The sequence below is a fragment of the Hypanus sabinus genome, chromosome 6, assembly GCF_030144855.1.
Source record: "Hypanus sabinus isolate sHypSab1 chromosome 6, sHypSab1.hap1, whole genome shotgun sequence".
NCBI classification, from domain to species: Eukaryota; Metazoa; Chordata; class Chondrichthyes; order Myliobatiformes; family Dasyatidae; genus Hypanus; species Hypanus sabinus.
This window is the reverse complement of record NC_082711.1, coordinates 19,767,113-19,782,398: the sequence shown is the minus strand read 5'-3', so window position 1 is coordinate 19,782,398 and position 15,286 is coordinate 19,767,113. Positions and strand designations below refer to the sequence as shown.

Here is a 15,286-nt window from a genome sequence, read left to right as displayed (position 1 = left end):
CATCTATCAGGCCTAATGCGATCCTTGAGCTTGGTGCTTTTCTGCAAGTTTCATGATATCGGACTCCAAATTAGATAATGACAGCTGGAGGTCACTTCTTGTTGCGATATCAATTCTTTTCCTGGGTTTTGTCAAGGAAGCTACCTTAAAGACTGCAGTCTCAACCAAATATGTTGGGGGAAAGGCAATAAAAAATCTTTGGGCTTTTTCCCACAGTGCAATAATAAACACTTTTCACAACCTACCTTAACATATAATATATTCAAACACATAAACTTTGAAGTTACTAGGCTAAAAAAGGCCTAGCAAGACATGCTGATCTTCCGAGAGTGACGTATGGCAATAATTAATTGAATACGTTGACCCTGTGCAATCTGAAGTGAGGCTGTGTGGGAGGAACTTAAGCAATGAATTTACCAAGTGCGCCAAATTCAAACAGTGTGTTGGAAAGATATTACAAATAGGAGGGAAACTATTGACTGCAATGAAGGTTGCTGCTTGTGTATTTCATCGGTTCAGTTACCAGGGCCCCCATAAATACCTGGGGCTCCCCTTCTCACAGTTTTCAGTCAGTGGCCCCTTTCAAATGTGCCAGGGCCCCCAAAAGGCTCATATGGCCCCCGTTGAGAATGGCTGCTATAGATGACACTCATGGGCTGCTCTGCACAATTCTGCTGATTTGATTTGACACAGGTGGTGCATTTCACTGTATGTTTTGATGTACATATGACAAATAAAGCTAGTCCTTTTATCTTTATCGTATAGCACGCTGTGAACAGCAAACTCATATGTCAATGATAATAAAACTGATTCTGATTCTGAAGGGTTTGATTTAGAAACAAATCAAGAGGTTGTAACTGAGAAGAATGCACAGTAACGTAGTGGTTAGCACAATGCTTCACAGTACCAGCGATCCGAGTTCAGTTCCCAACGCTGCCTATAAGGAGTTTGTACATTCTCCCTGTGACAGTGTGGGTTTTCTCTGGGTGCTATGGTTTCCTCCCTCTGTTCAAAGATGTATTGGTTGGTAGTTTATTTGGTCATTGTAAATTGCCCTGTGATTAGGCTATGGTTAAAATTGGGAGTGGTTGCTGGGTGGCATGGTTGGGAGGTGTGGTTTGAAGGGCCATAAGGGCCTATTCCACGCTGTATCTCAATAAATAAATAAATAAATAAATGGATACGTACATACAGAAATAAATAAATGCGGAAATAAAACTATCAAACATAAGAAATTAAAAGAGAAACTTGGAAATTCTCAGCAGGTCAATCAGCATCAATGCAGAAGAGGTTTGCATACCCATGCCACCACAGACTCTCAGATTAACATTGACTTATATACCGACTCTGCCCTTGAGTACATCAACAAATGTGTAGATAGAGTGACATCACAAAAACAAATAAAAGTTTTCCCCAATTAGAAACCATGCATGAACAGAGAGGTTCGCCTCCTGTTCAAAGCCAATGATTCAGCCTTCATGTCTGGAGACCGGGAGGCTTACAGCTCAGCCAGGGCCAACCTGAGGAGGGGAATCTCTCAGGCTAAACACATATACAAGCAGAGAATCGAGGAGTATTTCAACTCCTCGGACCCCCGGCGCATGTGGCATGGCATACAGGTCATTACAGGCTTTAAACCACCTAGTACTGTGCCCCCTTCCAGCTCTGCTTCCCTCCTGATGAGCTCAATTACTTCAATGCTCGCTTTGACCGAGAGAACAAGGAGGTCACCCTCAAAGCGGACCTTCCACCTGGTGAACTGCCTCTCTCACTTTCCACCTCTGATGTTTGCACCACCCTGAGCAGGGTGAATGTACGGAAGGCGGCTGCTCCGGATGGAATACCTGACCGTGTGCTCAGAGTTTGTTTTCTAGGCAGTTGGCTGGGGTTTGCATGGACATTTTCAATCTGTCCCTGACCCAGGCAATTGCCCCACAAGCTTCAAGATCGCCACCATTGTGCCAGTGCTGAAACATTCCACTGGCACGGGCCTGAATGACTTCCGCCCAGTTGCACTTGCCCCTATCATTGCAAAGTGCTTTGAGAGGCTGGTTCTATCACACCTGAAATCCTGTCTGCCCACTACCCTGGACCCCCATCAATTTGCCTATCGCACCAACAGGTCAACAGAGGATGCCATCTCCATGGCACTTCACTCTGCCCTGACCCACCTGGACAGCCCCAACTCTTATGTCAGAATGCTGTTCGTTGACTTTAGTTTGGCATTCAATACTATGATCCCCTCCAAGCTGATCACCAAACTTCATCAGCTTGGTATCAGCTCATCCCTCTGCAATTGGACTTTCTGACTAACAGACCCCAATCTGTTAAGTTAGACAACCTCTCCTCCTCCATTCTCACCCTGAACACCGGCGTGCCTCAAGGCTGTGTGCTGAGCCCTCTTCTAGACTCCTTTTTCACCAATGACTGCGTTCCTGTACCTGGTTCTAACTTCATAATCAAGTTCGCAGACATCACCACGGTAGTTGGCCTGATCAGAGGGATGATGAGACGGCCTACAGGGATGAGGTCCAGCACCTGGCACTGTGTTGTGCCAACAACAACCTGGTCCTTAACATCCAAAAGTCTAAGGAGATCAGCGTGGACTTCAGGCATCCCCATCTACATCAACGGAGTCGTAGTGGAGCGTGTATCAAGCTTCAAATTCCTTGGTGTCCACGTTTCCGAGGATCTCACCTGGTCCCTGAACTCCTACATCCTGATCAAAAAGGCGCAATAGTGCCTTTATTTCCTGTGGAGCATCAAGAAAGCTCACCTCTGTCCCAGGATACTGACGGACTTCTACCACTGTACCATTGAGAGCATACTCACCGACTGCATCTGAGTGTGGTATGGCAATTGTCCCATATTGGACCGCAAAGCACTCCAGCAGGTGGTGAAAACTGCCCAGCGGATTATCCCACCTTTGAGAACATCTACCATAAACGCTGCCTGGGCAGGGCGAAAAGCATTATCTCCTCACATCCGGTAAAGGCTACAGGAGCCTCTGCCCCCGCACCAGCAGGCACAGGAAGAGCTTCTTCCCTGAAGCTGTGATGCTGCTAAACCTCACATCACAGCGCTAAGCAGTATTCCACCCAAATTGTACTGACTCAGTACTTTTATATTTGTGTGCTGTAGCACTTACTTTTTATTTGCAGTTATTTTGTAAATAACACTATTCTGTGCACTTCTGGTTAGATGCTAACTGCATTTCATTGGCTTTGTATCTGTACTCAGCACAATGACAATAAAGTTGAATCTAATCTAATCTAAACATGCTATTTTGATGCCAGAAGCTTGGTGACACTTGCGGGTTGCCCAGCACAGTGTCCGCTGATTTGACTTGTTGCAAACAACACATTTCATTGTATATTTTGATGTTTGTGTGACAAATAAAGCTAAGCTTTGATGCTCTATCATTAAAATGGGTGATTGGTAGTCAGTACAGACTTGGTGGAACAAAGGACTTGTTTCCGTGAATTATCTCACTATGACCTCCAAGAGGACCACAACCTTGTCGTAGGGTTTGGAGGCATGTCTTAGTGATCCAGAGAGCTATGTTGGCTGGAATCAGGGCTTTATGCTTTGGCTCTTGGTAGGGTCACCCCTTGCCAAACAGGTCAAAGCCAGACTAAGAATGGTCCACTGGCCTTTCAGGTTTGAAGGTTCAGCTCAGAGCTTACAATCTAGAAGATTATAAGGCTACTAGGAAGGAGCTTAAGAAGGAACTTAGGAGAGCCAGAAGGGGCCATGAGAAGGCCTTGGCGGGCAGAATTAAGGAAAACCCCAAGGCATTCTACAAGTATGTGAAGAGCAAGAGGATAAGACGTGAAAGAATAGGACCTATCAAGTGTGACAGTGGGAAAGTCTGTATGGAACCGGAGAAAATAGCAGAGGTACTTAATGAATACTTTACTTAAGTATTCACTATGGAAAAGGATCTTGGTGATTGTAGTGATGACTTGCAGCAGACTGAAAAGTTTGAGCATGTAGATATTAAGAAAGTGGATGTGCTGGAGCTTTTGGAAAGCATCAAGTTGGATAAGTTGCCGGGACCCGATGAGATGTACCCCAGGCTACTGTGGGAGGCGAGGGAGGAGATTGTTGAGCCTCTGGCGATGATCTTTGCATCATCAATGGGGACGGGAGAGGTTCCAGAGGATTGGAGGATTGCGGATGTTGTTCCTTTATTCAAGAAAGAGAGAAGAGATAGCCTAGGAACTTACAGACCAGTGAGTCTTACCTGAGTGGTTGGTAAGTTGATGGAGAAGATCCTGAGAGCCAGGATTTATGAACATTTGGAGAGGTATAATATGATTAGGAGTAGTCAGCATGGCTTTGTCAAGGGCAGGTTGTACCTTATGTGCCTGATTGAATTTGTTGAGGATGTGACTAAACAGATTGATGAAGGAAGAGCAGTAGATGTAGTGTATATGGATTTCAGCAAGGCATTTGATAAGGTACCCCATGCAAGGCTTGTTGAGAAAGTAAGGAGGCATGGGATCCAAGGGGACATTGCTTTGTGGATCCAGAACTGGCTTGCCCACAGAAGGCAAAGAGTGGTTGTACACGGATCATATTCTGCATGGAGGTCAGTCACCAGTGGAGTGCCTCAGGGATCTGTTCTGGGACCCTTACTCTTCGTGATTTCTATAAATGCCGTGGATGAGGAAGTGGAGGGATGGGTTAGTAAGTTTGCTGATGACACAAAGGTTGGAGGTGTTGTGGATAGTGTGGAGGGCTGTCAGAGGTTACAGCGGGACAGTGATAGGATGCAAAGCTGGGCTGAGAAGTGGCAGATGCAGTTCAACCCAGATAAGTATGAAGTGGTTCATTTTGGTTGGTCAAATATGATGGCAGAATATAATATTAATAGTAAGACTCTTGGCAGTGTGGAGGATCAGAGGGATCTTGGGGTCCGAGTCCAAGGGATGCTCAAAGCAGCTGCGCATATTGACTCTGTGGTTAAGAAGGCATATGGTGTATTGGCCTTAATCAATCGCGGAACTGAATTTAGGAGCCGAGAGGTAATGTTGTAGCTATATAGGACCCTGGTCAGACCCCACTTGGAGTACTGTGCTCACTTCTGGTCACCTCACTACAGGAAGGTTGTGGAAGCCAAAGAAAGGTTGAAGAGGAGATTTACAAGGATGTTGCCTGGATTGGTGAGCATGCATTATGAGAATAGGTTTTCTCCTTGGAGTGACAGAAGATGAGGTGACCTGATAGAACTGTATAAGATGATGACAGGCATTGTTCGTGTGGATAGTCAGAGGCTTTTTCCCAGGGCTGAAATGGTTGCCACAAGAGGACACAGTTTTAAGGTGTTAGGGAGTAGGTACAGAAGAGATGTCAGGGGTAAGTTTTTTCACTCAGAGAGTGGTGAGTGCGTGGAGTGTGCTGTCGGCTGTGGATACAATAGGGTATTTTAAGAGGCTTTTAGATAGGTGCATGGAGCTTAGTGAAATAGAGGACTATAGGTAAGCCTAGTAATTTCGAAGGCACAGCTTTGTGGGCCGAAGGGCCTATATTGTCCTGGAGGTTTTCTGTGTTTAATCTTGACTGGTAAAATGAAATTGTTACAGAAACAGCAATGAAGAATCTTTCTACATCTTTGCTGATGACACAAAGATTGGTGATGTAGTGGACAGTGAAGAAGGTTTTCAAAGCTTGCAGAGGGATTTGGACCAGCTGGAAAAATGGGCTGAAAAATGGCAGATGGAGTTTAATACAGACAAGTGTGAGGTATTGCACTTTGGAAGGACAAACCAAGGTAGAACATACAAGGTAAATGGTAGGGCACCAAGGAGTGCAGTAGAACAGAGGGATCTGGGAATACAGATGCAAAATTCCCTAAAAGTGGTGTCACAGGTAGATAGGATCATGAAGAGAGCTTTTGGTACAATGGCCTTTATAAATCAAAGTATTGAGTATAAGAGTTGGAATGTTATGGTGAGGTTGTATAAGACATTGGTTGTATAAGACCGAATTTGGAGTATTGTGTGCAGTTTTGGTCACCTAATTACGGGAAGGATATTAATAAGGTTGAAAGAGTGCAGAGAAGGTTTACAAGGATGTTGCCAGGACTTGAGAAACTGAATTACAGAGAAAGGTTGAATAGGTTAGGACTTTATTCCCTGGAGCATAGAAGAATGAGGGGAGATTTGATAGAGGTATATAAAATTATGATGGGTATAGATAGAGTGAATGTAAGCAGGCTTTTTCCACTGAGGCTAGGGGAGAAAAAAACCAGAGGACATGGGTTAAGGGTGAAGGGGGAAAAGTTTGAAGGGAACATGGGGGGGGGGGCTTCTTCAGACAGAGTGGTGGGAGTGTGGAATGAGCTGCCAGATGAAGTAGTAAATGCCAGCTCACTTTTAACATTTAAGAAAAACTTGGACAGGTACATGGATGAGAGGGGTTTGGAGGGATATGGCCCAGGTACAGGTCAGTGGGACTAGGCAGAAAAATGGTTCGGCACAGCCAAGAAGAGCCAGAAGGCCTGTTTCTGTGCTGTAATGTTCTATGGTTCTATGATTCTATCTGAGTGTGGCGGTATTCCTGAGTCTCCACCCAGAACATGAATGACTGTGAAAACTGATCTAATGACATGATGAGGAAAGCCCTGAACGCCACCGGAGACGGAGGACCTACATTGCTGCCCTTAACACCAGTGATGTAAGGGGCAGTAGGATCTCGCTACGTCGCTTTATTGGAATGTTCTTCAATGAAAACGATGACAAAAACCTCGTTCCAAATCATGGGCTTGAAAAGGAGCTATTAGAGGATAGGGAGGCAGAGATGATCATCCAGGCTTAGTGTGAGAAGCCATAAATGTGTACCTACATATAGGTTTGGCAGAGAAAAGTAGACTGAGTCTCTTGTTTACACTACTGTCTGTCAGCAGAATAGATTAATTTGTGCATTAGCGGTTAACTTAGATACTACTTGCAAAGCCTTCAGTTATGTTTTAATTCCACCTCCTGTACCTAATAAAGTGACCTCTGAGTGTGTATTTGTGGTTTTCTGCTGTTGTAGCCCATCCACTTCAAGGTTTGACATGTGCATTCAGAGATGCTCTTCTGCACACCACTGTTGTACTGTGCGGTTATTTGAGTTACTGTCACTTTCCTGGCAGCTTGAACCAGTCTGGTCATTCTCCTCCGACTTCTCTCATTAACAAGGTGTTTTCACCCACAGAACTGCCACTCACTGGATGTTTGTTTTTGTTCCTCTCACCATTTTCTGTAAACTCTAAAAAAAATCTCGGGATCATTAGCTTGAACCAATCTGGCCATTCTCTTCTCACTTTCCCCAATAATAAGGCAATTTCACCCACAGAACTGCCGATTACTGGATGTGGGTTTTTTTTGGTTTTTTTCTCTGTTGTGCATGAAAATCCCAGGAGATCAGCAGTTTCTGACATACTGAAATCACCTTGTCTGTCACCAATAATGGTCAACGACACTTAGATCACATTTCTTCCCCATTCTGATGTTTGGTCTGAACAGCAACTGAACCTCTTGACCAGGTCTGCATGCTCTAATGTATTGACTTGCTGCCATATGATTGGCTGATTAAGTATTTAGATTAATAAGCAGGTGCATGTAAATAACATGGCTACCGAGTGTGATACCACTCAGCCCCCGACTCTACTAGCTTACACCTATAACTGTGTGGCTAAGTACAACTCCAAAACCATGTTCAAGTTTGCTGATGACACCACTGTTGTGGGCCATATCAAAGTTGGTGATGAATTGATATATGGGAAGGAGATTGAAAATTTGGCTGAGTGGTGTAATGACAACAACCTCTCACTTGATGTCAATAAGGAACTGATTGTAAATTTCAGGAGAGGGAAACTGGAGGTCCATGAGCCAGTATTCATCAGAGGATCAGAGATGGAGAGGGTCAGTAACTTTAAATTCTGAGGTGTCACTTTCTCAGAGGACTTGTCCTGAACCCATAATACAAATGTAATTGCAAAGAAAGCATGATATAACCTCTACTTCCTCAGGAGGCTGCAGAGATTCAGCATGTCATCAAAAACTTTGACAAACTTATATAGATATGTGGTGGAAAGTGTATTAACTGGCTGCATCATGGCCTGGTATCAGAATACCAATGCCTTAGAGCAGAACTCCTACAAAAGTAGTGGATTTGGCCCAGTACGTCAAGCTAAAACCCTCCCAACCACTGAGCATATCTACATGAAACATTGCTGTAGAAAAGCAACGCCTATCATCAAAGATTCTCACCACCCAGGCCATGCTCTTTTGTCGCTGCTGCCATCAGCTAGAAGCTACAAGAGCCTCAGGACTTGCACTACCAGGTTTGAGAACAGTTACTACCCCTCGACCATCAGGCAAAAGAGGATAACTAGACTGATTCTATTTCTGGTGTTCCCACAGTCCATCATTTCATTTTAAGGACTCTTTATGTTGTTATTTCATGCTCTCCTTACTTACTACTATTTATTTATATTTGCATTTGCACAGTTTGTTGCTCATGTGGTGACATGTATGTACTCTGAAAATAAAATTTTTCTTTGAACTTTGTGCCAGATGTGTGGCTTGATCAGAGCTGGGTGAGTACCACACCAGCAGCAGTCTGATCAGCTGATATCAGACTTGTGCCCCATGCATGGTGTTATTAATATTTTATCATGTAGAGTAATTGGGCTCTCTCTCTTCAGTTACTGATCTGTACTTTTGGGTTGTGGTTTAGTAGTCTGAGCAGGTAACCGTTGGGATCAGTGGTCCCAGGACCTCGTGCAAACGTGTGACTGAGGCTGGCGATTTCGTCAACCTCAGCCTGTCAGCTTTGTGGTATGGGCTCACTTTTGTTCTAAATCCTATTTGCGTTTTTATTGTTGCACAATTTTTTCTCTCTCTGCACATTGGGTGTTTGAAGGTTTTGTTTTATATAGATTCTTTTGGGTTTCTTGGTTTTGTGTGGCTGCCTGTAAAGAGATGTATGTGAACGTTGTGTAATATAGATACACTTTGATTGTAAATGTAATCTGAGCTTTGTGCTATCAGTCTCACAGGAACAGAGCATTAGAGAGGACATGTTCACAGAGAAAGGTCTGTTTTGGAGCTAAGTGATCAAGTCGCTGAACTACAGTTGTGCTGTTTGGTTCAAGAAATTAATGTTTGAAGGGAAGTAGCTGTTCTTGAACCTAGTAGTGTGGGACTCAGAGTTTCTGTACCTCCTGCTCAATGGTAGCTGTTAAGAGGAAGGCATAGCCCACATGCTGGTGATCTGTGATGAGAGATAAACACAGGAATTTGCAGTTCCTGGAAATCCAGAGCAACACACACAAAATGCTAGAGGAAATCAGCTGGTCAGGCAGCATCTATGGAGGAGAATAAACAGTCAATGTTTTGGGTCGGGACCCTTCAGCAGGAGCCAGAATAAGAAGTGGGTGGAAAAGAGTACAAGCTTGCAGGTGATAGATGGATAGATGTTGCTTTCTTGAGGCATTGCTTCTTGTAGTTGCTACTAATGGTGGGGGGGGGGGGGGTGGGGGTGGGGGGAGTATTTTCCGGTGATGTATCAGGCAGGGTCCACTACATTCTGCAGCTTCTTGTGTATTTGAATTGCTGTACCAGACCACCATGCAACCACTCAGGATACTTTCAATAGTAAATCTGTAGATGTTCAAGAGTGTGTGGTAAGTTTTTTTTTCTGAAAATATATTATAGAGATGGAAGCCACTCGGCCCATCTTATTGATAGATTTCCACTTCTTGGCTCTCCATCCTTAGAAATCAGGAAAATGGTAGCAAATGGACTTTAGTCCTCTGAGACTGCAGGTTTTCAAACTGAGCTCACTTGTTTATCATTTTTTATGCCTGTCTTTTATAACTTAATGGTAAAGAGAAATTAATGATTAAGTAAATGAGATGAAATAAAATCATGCTCCATAGATAATTGGTAATTGGTTTATTCTTGTCACAAATACTGAGGTACAGATAGCTTGTTTGCATTCCGTCCACACAGATCATGCCACTCCTAAGTACGTCAAGGTAGTTCAATAGAAAAACAGAACAGAATGCAGAAATGGTATTGGTCTATTACTGTCACATGAACCAAGATGCAATGAAAAGCTTGTTTTGCGCTGTTCGTGCAGATCTAATTATTACATGGATGCATAAGGTAAAACAATAACAGAATGCAGAATATAGCATAAGCACTACCAAAAAGGTAGAGTGCAGGTTAGCAATAAAGTGCAAGATTATATCGAGGTAGATTGTGAGACCAAGATCCATCTTGTCGTATAAGGAGTTAATTCAAGAATATTAGAAAAGTGGGATAGAAGCTGTCTTTTAGCCTGATGGTAAGTGCTTTCAAACCTTTGTGTTCTCAGCTGAATGGGGTAGAGGAGAAGACAGAATGTCCAGGGTGAGTGCCGTCTTTGATTAAGCTGGCTGCTTTGCTGAAGCAGTGAGAAGTATAGACAGAGTCCATAGAGGCGAGGTTGCTCTCACCTGTAAATGTTATTCTGTCTGAAAGAGCTGATTGTAGACTTCAGGAAGGGTGAGACGAAGGAACACATACCAATCCGCATAGAGGAATCAGAAGTGAAGAGAGTGAGCAGCTTCAAGTTCTCCGGTGTCAAGATCTCTGAGGATCTAACCTGGTCCCAACATATCGATGCAGTTATAAAGAAGACAAGACAGTGGCTATACTTTTTTAGAAGTTTGAAGCGATTTGGTATGTCAGCAAATGCACTCAGAAACTTCTATAGATGTACCGTGGAGTGCATTCTGACAGGCTGAATCACTGTCTGGTATGGAGGGGCTACTGCATAGGATCGAAAGAAGCTGCAGAGGGTTATGAGTTTAATCAGCTCCTTCTTGGGTACTAGCCTGCAAAATACCCAGGACTTCTTCAAGGAACGTTGTCTCAGAAAGGCAGTGTCCATTATTAAGGACCTCCAGCACCCGGGGCATGCCCTTTTCTCACTGTTACTATCAGGTAGGAGGTACAGAAGCCTGAAGGCACACACTCAGTGATTCAGGAACAGCTTCTTCCCCTCTGCCATCCGATTCCTAAATAGACATTGAACCCTTGGACACTACCTCACTTTTTAAAAAAATTATATATTATTTCTGTTTTTTGCATGATATTTAATCTGTTCAATATATGTATACTGTATAAAGTATACTAAGATTTATGTATTATTAGTATTATTTTTTTCTTCTATCTTATGTATTGCATTGAACTGCTGCAACTAAGTTAACAAATTTCACGTCACATGCCAGTGATAACAAACCTGATTCTGATTCTGACATGGTTAGAGCTTTGCCTGATTAGTAAGAGGGAGCAAGTAGGAATAAAAGGATCCTTTTCTGGTTGGCTGCCAGTGACTAGTGGTGTTTTACAGGGGCCGGTATTGGTACTGCTTCTGTACCTCCTCTCTGATGGCAGTAATGAGAAGAGGGCATGTCCTGGCTGAGTGGTGAGATTCCTTAATGATGGATGCTAACCTTTTTGAGGCTAGTGCCCATGATGGAACTAGTTGAGTTTACCTCTATTTTCCAGATCCTGTGTAATGGCCTCTCCATACCAGACGGTGATGCAACCAGTTAGAATGCTCTCCATGGTACAGCTATAGAGATTTGCTAGAGTCTTAGGTGACATACCAAATCTCCACAAATTGTTAATGAAATATAACTGCTGGTGTGCCTTCTTTTTAATTGCATCAATGTGTTGGGCCCAGGTTCAACCTTAAGAGATGTTGGCACCAGGAGCTTGAAGCTGCTCACCCTTTCCACTGCTGACTCCTCACCGGTGTGTGTTCTCTTGGCTTTCCATTTCTGAAGTCTACAATCAATTCCTCTGGCTCCAAACCCCCTGATCTTTCCAGAGGGTTGGCCCATTTCAGAATTCTTAAAATTACTCATTTCGACCTTTGAATGATTGTTGTCCCTTTCAGTTTTGCAGTTTGTTCTCGTAATATGTGCAGTTTCACTGTAGTCTTGACTGTAATCAGTTCAGGCCCTGCGCTGAAGTTTTTTTGTTGTACATTGTTGCTTTTCTTTGCTCTCCGTGTCCTTCAGAAGTGCGGAGAAGAAGTAGAAATGCTTCAGTGTATCATCTCCTCAGTGGACTTTTGTGCTATGATTTGTGCTCCCAGACCTGACTCTTGTGCCTCTCCACAGGGAGAAGACAGTTTCCACTCCTGCGGCAGCCCCTCCAAAGGATTTTTTTCCCGGAATTTTTACCATCGGCCGTCCAGCCCTGTCTCTGCCCCAGTGAGAGTGAAGCAAAGCCCAGGTTCCCCCAAAACGGTCTTCCCTTTTCCCCAAGACTCTTCACCAAGGTCTCCCCGACGAATGAGCTTCAGTGGCATATTTCGCTCGACATCAAAGGATTCCTCTGGCAGCTCAACCTCTACCTCACCCGTCTCAATGAAGTTCTTCTCCAGGTCCAGGAAAGGTAAGACATTATTGTGGATAGACATTGGAATAGGGAACTGGGTGGTGGGATCATATTCCGTCTCCTCTCCTGCACTTTCTTGATCCCTGCTCACAATTCAACTTTTTCTCCTTCACAAATAATTTCAGACCTCTTGTACACCAGCTCTGCTTTTGTCCAGAATAAACTCCAGCTTCTCAATGTTCAAAATTCAAAGAAAATTTATTAGCAAAATACGTATATGAACTACATACTACCCTGCGATACATTTTCTTTTAGATGTTCACAGCAGAACAAAGACAAACAATAGAGTCAATGAAAAACTAAATGCAAACACTGACAATCTACATGCAAATGACAAAACGTGCAAATACAAAAAAAAGAAATAATAATTTAAAAATGCCAAGAACATTGTAATGTAGAGTACTTGAGAGTGAGTCCATCTTTTGTAGTAAGATCACAAACAAGAGAAAGTCTACAGAAATTCAGAGCAACACACACAGAATGCTGGAAGAACTCAGCAGGTCAGGCAGCATCTACAGAAAAGAGTAAACAGTTGACTTTTTGGGCTGGGACCCTTCAGCTGGACGTTCAACAGTTTGTAGAATCAGTTTTGAGTGAAGTTTTCTATGCTGATTCAGGAGCTTGATGGTTGAAGGGTAGTAACTGTTCCTGAACGGTGTAATGGGACCTGATGGCAGCATCGATAAGAGAGCATGGCCTGGATGGTGAAGATTCCTTGATGTTACCCCTAAACTTTTGCCCCTTAACTCTCAACTCATGTCCTCTTGTTTGAATCTCCCCTACTCTCAATGCTCCTTGTAGGTAATTCCTTGTATGAACTTTTTACAGTGGAGGTGGATGATTTCCAGGAAGTTAGTACTCCTTATCCTTTTTGTTTTCTATCTTGCCACGCAGGCAATCTTCTTCTTTTTCTGAGGTTTTTATGGCAACTGACGAACAGCTTTAAAATGCATTACTGCCACCTTCTGAACTGGAGTGTGGGTCAGGATATCTAAATCCTATGTGTTTTATGTTAGTATCAACTTCTATACAAAAGACTTGTGTTTTTAAGGAACAGCACTAAAATAGTGATCTTGAGATCCTTTTTGCAAACTATCGTTAATGTTAAATTGTATTTTATTCTGTGAAAACTTTAAAGTCAACCACCCCCTCTCTTGATTATATCTTGGACTCCTCACCGATGCGTGCTCAACCGTTTCTTGCCGATTACAATACTCACACCTTCCATTACTGTGGGGTGGCACGGTAGCATAGTGGTTAGCCCAACACTTTACAGTACCAGTGACACCGTTAATTCCTGCCACTGCCTGTAAGGAGTTTGTACGTTCTCCCCGTGACTGTTTGGGTTTCCTCTGGATGCTTCAGATCCCTCCCACAGTCCAAAGACATACTGGTTTGTAGGTTAATTGCTCATTGTAAATTGTCCCATGATTAAGCCAGGACTAAATCGGGGGTTGCTGGGTGATGTGGCTCAGCAGGGTGGAAAGGCTTACTCCATGCTGTATCTCAATAAATAATTTTTTTGTGTGTTTCTTCATGAAAAACAATGTACCATTTAACTCTGTGTGTTTAAACCTTAATCTCTATATTATCACCTTCTCCCTCCTGCTCTTCCTGCATTCCTCAAACATTCCACTACTTTCTGGATATTATAAAGATGTCTTCCTGTTCTGTCTTTATCTCCTTGTTTTCTCCACAGTTGTTTGATTTCACATCTTTCATTTCTTCGTTACTGTAATTTATTTGTCTACTTCTGCTTGTCTAGTTGCCTCCTTTGCTAATTTATTCACTTGCTCGTTCCCTCCAACATGTGCAGGAATCTGCATAAAACATACACAGAGTACCATCATTTAATTCTAAATAAGCTTTGTATTATCTCATACGTAATGTCTGATCTTGCCTCTGAACGCAAATCTGTTAGACTCCTGATTGTTGTGCTTGAATCAGTCAATACTACAACTGTCCTCGGTCATAATTCCACCGCCCACTGCAAAGCTAATAGAACAGCTGTCATTTCACCTGTATACACTGAGAAGTCATCATTTATTCTCACTTGCTTTTTAATGTTAAAATCAGGCAATACCAATCCTACCCCAATCTACTATTACCATTTTTTAGCAACTGCTGTCCACTCCTTGTTGCACATAGGCATTGGTAGAGAAAGTGAGACCAATGAGATTCTCTGATTCAAGCACAGCAATCAGTACTGTCATTTTTAAAAGGGATCAGGAAAAATTCTTGAACAATATTCACAGGGCTTTAGTGAAACCAGTGATCTATCCCTAAAGCCCTGTGATTATTGTTCAAGAATAGTTCCCGATTCCTTTTAAAAATTATCGTACTTTCTTCTTCTCTTGCCATTTCAGTCTCTATGATCAAGTAGGAATTCACTGTCCAAATTAGTTTTCTGCATTGTTCACTCAAACTCTTTTGAACTACTTTAATGATCTTCTCTGTTTTAAAGAGAACAATCCATTCAGTGTTGAGGGAAACTGAGGTTAAATTTAGGTTTATCTATTAAACACGTACACCTTGAAACATACAGTGAAGTCTGTTGTTTGTGTTAATAACCAGTGCAATCCGAGGATGTGCTTGGGGACACCGGCAAGTGTCACCACACATTCCAGCAGCACAATAACATACCCACCTTGTCCAGCAGCCAACGTACAACAGGGATTGCGTGATGGTGTGGTGGTTAGCATAACGCTGTTACAGCACCAGCAACCTGGGTTTCATTCCAGCTGCTAACCTTAAGGAGTTCCTATGTTCTTCCCGAGACCACGTGTGTATATACATTGTATAGTATATAAACATTGAACAAAGAAACACCACAA

At 43.0% G+C, this 15,286-nt stretch overlaps 1 protein-coding gene across 2 annotated transcripts in view; it reads left to right on the top strand.

Moving 5' to 3' along the window:
- LOC132395348 (5'-AMP-activated protein kinase subunit gamma-2) overlaps positions 1-15,286 on the top strand; it is a 526,748-nt gene that overhangs the window by 216,830 nt on the left and 294,632 nt on the right. For both annotated transcript variants that reach the window (XM_059971827.1, XM_059971826.1), the window contains exon 3: positions 12,173-12,449. In XM_059971827.1, coding sequence (XP_059827810.1) covers positions 12,173-12,449 — 277 coding nt within the window. The remainder of the gene's footprint in view (positions 1-12,172; positions 12,450-15,286) is intronic.